This window comes from Acanthisitta chloris, unplaced genomic scaffold (genome assembly GCF_000695815.1).
Source record: "Acanthisitta chloris isolate BGI_N310 unplaced genomic scaffold, ASM69581v1 scaffold21554, whole genome shotgun sequence".
Lineage (NCBI taxonomy): Eukaryota > Metazoa > Chordata > Aves > Passeriformes > Acanthisittidae > Acanthisitta > Acanthisitta chloris.
In genome coordinates this window covers 1-9,471 of record NW_008671246.1, presented here as the reverse complement: position 1 = coordinate 9,471, position 9,471 = coordinate 1, and the positions used below count along the sequence as shown (strand labels likewise).

General features: G+C 54.4%; 1 protein-coding gene across 1 annotated transcript; it reads left to right on the top strand.

Annotated features, from left to right (window-relative positions):
• Positions 1-52: 52 nt before the first annotated feature.
• IGLL5 (immunoglobulin lambda-like polypeptide 5) lies at positions 53-413 on the top strand (the record flags this gene model as incomplete). Its single annotated transcript, XM_009074033.1, has 1 exon — positions 53-413. A coding segment is annotated over one exon (361 nt), but the record flags the coding sequence as incomplete, so codon positions are not given.
• Positions 414-9,471: the final 9,058 nt, after the last annotated feature.

Sequence of the window (9,471 nt, the reverse complement as noted above, 5' to 3'; positions counted from 1 at the left end):
AGTGCCAGCTGGGCAGGCACAGCAGGCAGGCAAGGGCTGTGGTGGGGCACAGAGCCCACCCTGACCCCACAACTCTCTCTTCCCCTGCAGGTCAGCCCAAGGTCTCACCCACCGTCCACCTCTTCCCGCCATCCTCTGAGGAGATCTCCACACTGAACAAAGCCACCCTGGTGTGTCTGCTGGAGAACTTCTACCCCCGTGCCGTGACAGTGTCCTGGAAGGTCAATGACAAACCCGTCACCAGTGGTGTGGAGACCAGCCTGGCCCAGCGACAGACCAACAACCAGTACATGGCCAGCAGCTACCTGACGCTGAGTGCCAGTGAGTGGAAGGCGAGCAACTCTGTCGTCTGCGATGTCAAGCACGAGGCTGGCAACGTGGAGAAGACCGTGAAGAGATCTGAGTGCCCCTAATCCCACTTGGCCCTCCCTGCACCTGCCAGACCTTTGCTGGCTCCCTCCCCCCTCCCCACTGCTGGGGACAGCGGCTCCCCCCATGCCGCAGATGTCTCTTCCCATGTCCCCCTGTCCCCTGCTCCTGTCCCCCCACTCTGTCACACAAATAAACACCGACACTGAACTAGCGCTGGCTCAGCATCTCTGTCTCTCTGTCCTTCCAATGCACCTGCTCCCCCCTGTGCTGCCTGGCATCAGCCCAGAGGCACCAGTATGGAGGGTGGGATAGGAACAGATATGTGCCTACACACACACACTGATATTACAGGGTCTTCATGCAGCTTTTGCTCAACCCTGGGGACCCCAATGAACCCTCCTGGCACTGCCAAAGCCAGAGGATGATCATCCTGGAGCACAGCCTCCTCTAAGCCCCCATGACATCATCAAGCATGTGGCCCTGGCTGTGCCTCTGGGTGCCAGGTGCCTTGCAGGAACACATGGCCTGTAGTGGGGGCATAGCCAGCCACATCCCTTTGCTGGCAGCCCTGTCTCTGTCCTCATTTCCTCAGTCTCCAAAATGGGGGTAACAGTGTAGCCACCAGTTGAGCACATGCACTAGTCTAACCCTTGCACCGTGCACCACAACAGCATGGGCTTCTGCATGCCATGTGCCCTCACTCCATCCCTGGCACAGCTTTCATAAAGTTCCCATGTGGCCCTGCAAATGGAGGGATTGATGGTCATGGCTATGCCGAAAGCAGCCGTGGTCTGCTGCTGTCGTCCCATCAGAGCAGCCAGAAGCCACCCCGGGGACAGGAGATTGAAGCATCCATCCATCCTGTGAGCAATTCTGGGGGAGATGTCCCTCACAGCCTCTTGGAAAAAGGGGGATAGCCCCACTACACCCCCCTCCCCAGGCTCTGTTGTGCCAGTGTGGTGCCTCACCCCACCAGGCTTTGGGTTGCCACATCCCTACTGGTGCTTTCTGGGGACACAGAATCATAGAACCATACAATGGTTTGGGTTGGAAGAGACATTTAAAGGTCATCTACTTCAACCCTCTGGAATAAACAGGGACATCTTCAACCAAACCAGGTTACTCAGTGCCTGGTCCAGCCTGACCTTGAATGTTTCCAGGGGTAGGGCATCCACAGCTTCCCCTGGCAACCTGTGCCAGCACTTCACCAATAGATAGATTTTTATCTAGCCTAAATCAACCCTTCTTTGGTTAAGAAACATTACCTCTTGTCCCATTGTATCTGGGTCTGCTAAAAAGTCTGTCCCCATCGTTCATATAAGCCCTCTTTAAGTACTGAAAAGCAGCTATATGGTCTCCCCAGAGCCTTCTCCTCTCCAGGCTGACCAACCCCAACTATCTCAGCCTTTCCTCATAGTACACCAGTGCTCAGAAATCTTTGTGGTCTCCTCTAGACTAGCACAAACAGGTCCATGTCCTTTTTACTTTGGAGACTCCAGAGTTGGATGCAGTACTTGAGGTGGGTTCTTACTAGAGCAGAGTATAGGGGGATAATCTTCTACCTTGACCTGCTGGTCATGCTGCTTTTGATGCAGCCCAGGCCATGGCTTTCTGGGCTGCAGGTGCACATTTCTGGGTCATGTCCAGCTTTTTATCCACTAATACCTTCAAATCTTTCTCAGCAGTGCTGCTGTCAATTCCCTCATCTCCGGCCTGTACTGATATCAGGGCACAGGAATTATGCTCAGAGCCTGGCCATGGGGAGTGACCCCATCTGGGGCAGCCCCATGCCTGTCCCAGGGACTTGGACCCTCACAACCACCATGGCTCCTTCCTGCATCCTGTTGGCAATAAGCTGCCCCAGGGAGGCACGGGGCCAGGAACACTGTTACTGTGGGACGGGCACTCCCCACACTGGCCTAGCTTGGGGCAGAGCCCCAATAAATGGAAGGAGGAAACACTGCTCAGTGCAGCACTGTGACCATGTGTCCTCCCTCCTGTAGCCATCGGTTCTGTCTACCATGGCATCTCTGCCCCATCTGCCTCAGTGTCTCCAGCCATCCTACCTGTTCCAACACCTCCATCCATCCCAGAAAGATCCAGTGGAGCTGCACACCCAAGCTCTTTACTGTTTCTTTTTACCCAACTGTTCAGCAACCACTTGAGGATTTCTCAGGAAGTTAAGAAAAAGAATGAAACCAAAATCTTCTGCCAAATTCAAACTCTACAAGACAAGATCCAAAGGGGCAGTTGCTGCTCTCTGCACTGTTCTTTGACTGGCAAAACATCTCAGGAGAGGAGAACCCCAGGGAATGAGCACCATGGCAGCAATCCCAAACCTTCCAGGAAAGCAACTATAAGAGAAACCTGAAGTGGAACTAAGTTTCTTTCATCCATCTGTTGCTCCCATGGACATGCCAAGATGGGCAGTGATGACCTGAACAAAATAGTGGTCCTGCCGCTAACAAAAGGAGTCTCACACCCCTCAGCACTGCAAGGGATCTCACAGCAATGCCAACACTGGGTTTTTGTATTTCATATTTATACAGATTCATAGAATGAACCATTTAGGTTGGAAATGACAGCTAAGATAATCAAGTCCAACCTTAACCCAGCACCAACATGTCCCCAAGTGCCACACCCTCACATTTCCTCATCCCTTCTTCCCTTCTGCTTTTTGGCAGGGAACTGGCAGCAAGGACTGATCCCACTAGAGGTGCCAAGTCAGCACCTTGTGCTCCAAAATAACTTTATTGACATTATCCTGGCTTTATCCTCCTCCCCAGTTGGGCAAAGAAGACCTTGCTATGGCACAGCCCTATGCATAGGGCAAATCCCCCTCCCCATCACCCTGGACAGGGCACTGGGCTGATGGAGGCAGTCACAGTGTCCCTTCCCATGTGTGGGGTGACAGGCTTGGGGTTTTCCCAGGAAATCACATCCATACAGAGCAAACCCACATGCAGGCCAGACTGCAGCATCCTGGGCTGCTGCTGGCCCCAGAAAAGGAGCCTGCAGCAGGATACCAGCCTGCCTTAAAGCCAGGGAAAGGAAGGAAGGGCGGATGATGGAGGGAACTGTCCCACTGTGTTTCAAGTCAGGCCTCTTTTAGACACAGTTTCCTGAGCAGAAAGAGCCTGCAGTGGCAGAGAGAGAGAAGTGGCAGAGATCTGACAGACTTGCTCCTGGGGGTCTGCTGGACTGTGCCAAAGGGTCCTGGAGGTGAGGGTCCCTGCAGCACAGCCATGTCCACCCACTTCAGCACACTGCTGGGGAACATGAACCCAGAGAAGGCAGCAGCTCCTCCATCCTCCTGCTGAGCTCCTTCCCACTCTCAATTGAGGTTATTCCCTGGCAAATCCCTGCCTGCAGCATCTTGTCCCCAGCCTCATGGTGCTGCCAGGAATTTTGCCCAGGACAACAGCTGCCTGGGATTCTGCCAGTCAGAAATGCCCCAGACTGAAACCTGCTGCCAGGAAGGACACTTGTTTCTTTTCCACTGGAAAGCTCAAGCCTCAGTAATTGTTCATTCCAGCAGTTGGCAAATCACACACTCATCAGTGATTGAGGCTGGAATGAATGACAGGTAAGACAGGAGCCCCCATCCCAGACATGCTGCCAGGCTTTACTCTGATAAATGCCACATTTGAGGGGGAGATGGGGGGAGGGCATGTCAGCTGAAGGAGAGTGGGTAGCAGGGCAAAACTTCCCAGAGGGCTTGAAATACATCTTGATAAATCATGGATAAAATCTATTCCTTGGTCACAGGACACCAGCCCCAGATTTTGTGGGCTCAGCTTGGGGCAGGTCCTGCTGGACCACTAGCTGAGGTTTCGCTTCAGCTCAGGTCTGGGCGGGCAGAGCACAGGCACATCTCTGACTCCAGAGTCAGAAAACCTCACTAATTATTGATTAAAAGATTTTTCTAAATCTTTTCCATAAGCAACAACTGGCAAGAAAAAGCCTGATGAATTATAGATCAGTGGCCCTGGCCCCCCAGGGCTACCATCCTCCTCGGCTGCCTGCAGCTCAGCAAATTCCCAGCCATAGTTTTACCCATAACAAGCCTTCAACAGGGCTGGAGAGTGTCTGCTGGGAATCACAGAGGGACGCAGGGCCTGATCCATCCCCCAGCCTGGGAAGAACAGTCCAGTCCCACTTCCACTCTCACTGGGGTTTTCTGATGAGCAAATGTGCTGAGCAGAACCAACTCCTCGGCTGCCTGCAGCTCAGCAAATTCCCAGCCATAGTTTTACCCATAACAAGCCTTCAACAGGGCTGGAGAGTGTCTGCTGGGAATCACAGAGGGACGCAGGGCCTGATCCATCCCCCAGCCTGGGAAGAACAGTCCAGTCCCACTTCCACTCTCACTGGGGTTTTCTGATGAGCAAATGTGCTGAGCAGAACCAAACTCAACTCTCCTCTCCTCCCGCCTCCCCTCTCCTCTCCTCTCCTCCAGCTCCTCCTCTGTCAGCTCCTGCACTGCAATTTAACAGTCATTTGTATTCTTGTTTCCCCAGCTCGCTAGTAATTTTTAAATGAGTAGGATCTAATTTAATAAATGAGATGCTTCAGGAGGGCTTTAATTATCTGCAGCTAGAGGCAGTGGGTCCCACAGAGGATTGAGGCCTGGTGGGAGATGTGCTCCCAGGCTGAGAATGCTGAGTGAGGGCTTAGCAAGAATTTTGGTGGGGTTTGATAAAACCTAGGGGTTTAAACACCTTGGGCTTGGAGGTGTCCTACAGCCAAGACTAGAGGGACAGAGGCATGGATGAAGGCAGAGGGGTGTGGGACTACAGGAATTCTTGCAACCCTTGCCCCAAAACCACTGCCTCCAGCCTCAAATGCAAAGCTCTGCTCCGATCCCCAAACCCTGCCCTGGGTCCCCTCTGTGGGGATGATCTCTGGCCAGGTTTTTCCCCCCAAAACCAGCCCTGATGCTTTTCTTTATTGCACATCACTCAGTGATTTCCCAAGGCCAGGCAAGACCCAGTGTCTCATGCCAGGAGCTGGGGTCTCTCTTTGTGGGGACGTGGCAGGAGTAGAGTGAGTGCACCTGGAGCTGATGAAACACCTCATCTGGAGAGACATGGGCAACGTGGCACAGCCGGACAGGATGGGTTCCTGCCTGCCTCCCCCACAGCTGCAGCTTCACAAACAGCCATGTTCCTGGAGGCATCAGGGCTGAAACTCGAAAGCAAGAGCAGGGGCCCAGAATAGCCCCAGCCCAGGCTGGGGGGAATGGCAATTGCTTGGGAAATACCCATGGCCTCTGCCCTGCCTGAACTGGGGAGTGCAGCCCCCGAGCACCTGGAGGGGCAGCTGATGGTTCCTGCACTCCAATCCCACGTTCCCCCTGCTCATTTATCCACCTTCTCAGGACTTAGGGAAAGGCTGTTCAGAGCCCAGCCTGTGCCACGTCAGCACTGCCCCCACCCAGCCTAACCCCCAGCCAGCCCCACCATGCAGCTGTGTGGCTGTGGGACATCCCCTGGCTAAATTTAGTCCTCACCCACTTAAGTCCCCAATCACAAACTCGAAAAGGCGCCCAAAAAAAGGAAGTGAAACTGTCTCCAGTGGGTGCTGACGTGTGAAGAGTTGGCTCAGTCCTGTGATGACGGCTAGTTCTTTGCCCCTGCCTCACCAGCCTGTCACCTTGTGGGCCCATCACCTTGTAGGGATGTCAGTCCCTGAGGTGGGGGGAGAGGTCTTGGGGTGGTTTGATGCTGCCCAAAATTGGCAGGGTGGATGGTGGTGGTTGACCAGGGACCCACTGGGGGCTGATGCCAAGGTTGGTGGCACGCTGTGCCATGACAGGGTGTGTGTTCCCAGCCCAGAGTCACTCTTCCTGTTCCCTGGAGGGCTCCTGGCAGGGCCCCCGTGCAGTCTTGCCTGGCATGGTAATCCCTGCCCTGATGTGGGATAGCCCAGCTGCTGCACATGCACACACACTTATGCGCACACGTATGAGAGTGCACAGACACACAGACACACACAGACACACACACACACACACACACACACAAACACAGTTATTCCAGTGCATCCAGGCCCCCCCGGGCTGGGCACCACTGACCCCATACCTGAGGGGTTTGGGGCCAGGGGAGACCCTGCCACTGCTCAGATTGTGGTCTTGTCTCCCTGTGCCACTGCCACAGGGGTACCCGGCTGAGACCTCCAGCTGCTACCCCACTGCCAGGTCACCCCAAATCCTCTCTCATTAGCTGAATTAAACTAATCAGTCTCTGCCTGCTGCCAGGCAGCCACTTTAGTGGGCTCGTCCATCAATCTGACCTGTCACAGAGTACAGGGGCAGCCTCCAAGCTGCCAAAATACGGGACAGGTTTCCCCAAGTGTAGAAAATAAAATACAGGTTATGAAATTATAAAATACAACTTGTACATGATAAAATGCTATCAAACACTCCTGGGTAGCCCTGGGTCAAAGCATCAGTGGAAGACAGCCAGAGAGCCCAAGGTCAAGGTCTATTGCCCTGCAATTGAATGGGAATTAAATGAAATAAATAAATGTTCGAGGCTGGTGTGGTCGAAAACATGACCTGAGCATTCAAGCCCATTTGTGAAGATGAGGGCAATCATTTGCATAGCTGTGTCAAAACAGCAACCGTCGCAGCACACAGCTGGCAGGAAGGTATCGTTGTAGGGGGGTGGCTGGACCCTCACGGGGGGTTATTTAAATGTGTATGAAACCCCACCACAGCCTGATGAGAGCCCAGTAAACATCCCCAAATGTAAGTGCCCAGGGCTGTAAAGAGGTTGTAAACAAGCTGAATCAACTCAAAAATAAACACCTTTCAGCTGCTTCAAAATATTTTTCAGCTTAAGTTTATCATGGTAATAAGATACAACTCCCAGCAGAGCCTCAGCCTGATCTGCGGACCCAGAAAACCCTTGTTTTCTCTCATATTTGCAATAAACAGCTGCTGATCCCTAGGCAGGTGTGCTGATGGAAAGAGATTTGATTGCAGGGCGGGTGCTGCCTGTCTGGGAAAATGTGGCCATTGAATTGCAGCCCTTGTTAGGACTCCTATGGTGGGATTTTTTAGCTTAATATTAAGAAATTTCTAGGCAATTGGTGGCAGGGTGACAGCAAGGCAGTGGCAGTGGTGGCTGATGGAGGCAGCCACCACTGCCCTCACTGGGCCCTTGGGAGGAGAAGAGTTAGACTCGCCCAGTTAGGGAGGACTTTGAGCCAAATTTGCTTGTCTCCCCCTCCACAGACAGGGTGAGCGGCACCAGTGCCACAACGTTTGCAGGCAGTGTGGGGGGAATGGAGGGAAACATGGGTGTACTCTGGGTCTGGGCCCTGCACCCTGTAGGTATGGTGCTCAGGGACATGGTTTAGTGTTAGCTGAAAGTTGGACTTGATAATCATAGAGGGCTTTTCCCGCCTTAACACTTCTATGATCCTAACCCAGCCACTGACACCCTCACTGACAGTTCCCCACCCTGAGCACATGCTACCAGCCCACAGCCCTTCCTCCTTCCTCTGCAGCCACTGTGGGGATAAACACTGGGTTTAAGCGTTTCTGCCATATTTTGGGTGCTTTTGGCTGGGCACCCTGGGCTGGCCATGGGCAGGGGGTGCTGCTGCGCATCACAGCCCCCAGCTGAGCAGATGCGCTCACAGGCAGCTGTTTCAACCGCAGCCTCACGGCTTGGGAACAGGCTCTGCTAAAATTACAGCCCGCCAAAACCAAGAGCCCGCTTCAGCCAAACACCAGCTGGGAGCCAGGAATAGCCCCAGCCTCGCCACGCTCCACTGCCTGGGCACAAATTTTCCAGCACGTGCCACACTGAGCATCGCTGCCTGGCTGTGCTGCTGGCAGGGCGGGAAAAGAAAAAGCCTTTATTTTGCCCCATTTGAGCAATGGCTCTTAGGAGGGAGTTGTGTTTCCTTGTTCTGCAGTCAGGGCAGACCAGTGTTCCCGACAGAGGCACTGCACTTCCCCTGGGGCTCCAGCAGACTGTCCAGTGTGTGCCAAGCCCTCAGGATGGTTTCGGTGTCTGGCCATACAGAGGGTCTCTACTGCCAAACTCTGCCTGGTGCCATTGCCATCCCCTGCCAGGGGCACTGTGGCAAGCTGGGATAGGTCCTCCAGGGACCCTGAAGGGGTTCCTGCTTCCCGGGCTCCTGACCAGCTTTTCAGCCCCCAAAACCCTTGGAAAGCCACAGCCTGTGCCCTCAATGGTGCCCCAGGACAGACAGCTAGCCCTGCTGACTGGATGCCCCTCACACCCTGTCTGATATTGGAGTGGACTCGGGCTGCAGCCATGTGGAGCTCACCGTGGCTGACAGGACTCCATGCTCTCACCAGCTGGGGCTGAGACCACCCTGGGCTGGGCACAGGCACATTGTGAGGCAGTTGTCCTGTGGCCTATGGGCACAAGGGGCTGGAGCTGGACTGTGTGGCATGACAGAATGCAGGGGGAATGGTGGGATATGTATGGACATGGGGGCATGGACAGCACGGAGGACACAGGAGCATGGGAGGGACAAGGGGCACAGGGACACAGGATAGGACATGAGGGGAACAGAGGGCAGTGGAGGGGATGGGGGGCACAGGGCTCATGGGGACCCTGAAGCCAGGGGCATGAGGACATGAGGAACAGTAGCAGGGGGACATGAGGCACAGGGGTACAAGGACATGGGTGACAGTGGCATGGGAACATGGGCATGAAGGGGCACAGGATGGGACATGGGGACATAAGAACATGGAGGACACAAGAGGACAGTGACACAAAAACAGGGGAAAAGGGGATATGGAGGTCAGGAGGACAGGGGCACAAGGACATGAGAGGACAGTGACATGAGAACAGCAGACAGGGGCAAAGAGGACATGGGTGACAGTGGTACGAGGTTCAAGGACATGAGAACATAGGCGACAAAGGCACAAGGACATGGGGAGCATGGCACGAGGACACCGGGAACGGGAGCACGAGGACGTGGGGGACAGGGGCACAGGAGACAAGGGCACGAGGACCTGAGGAAACAGTGGCACAAGGACATGGGGAACAGCGGCACGAGGACCCGAGAGCAGAGTGGCCCCAGGACGCGGGTGACAGGGGCAGGGCGCCA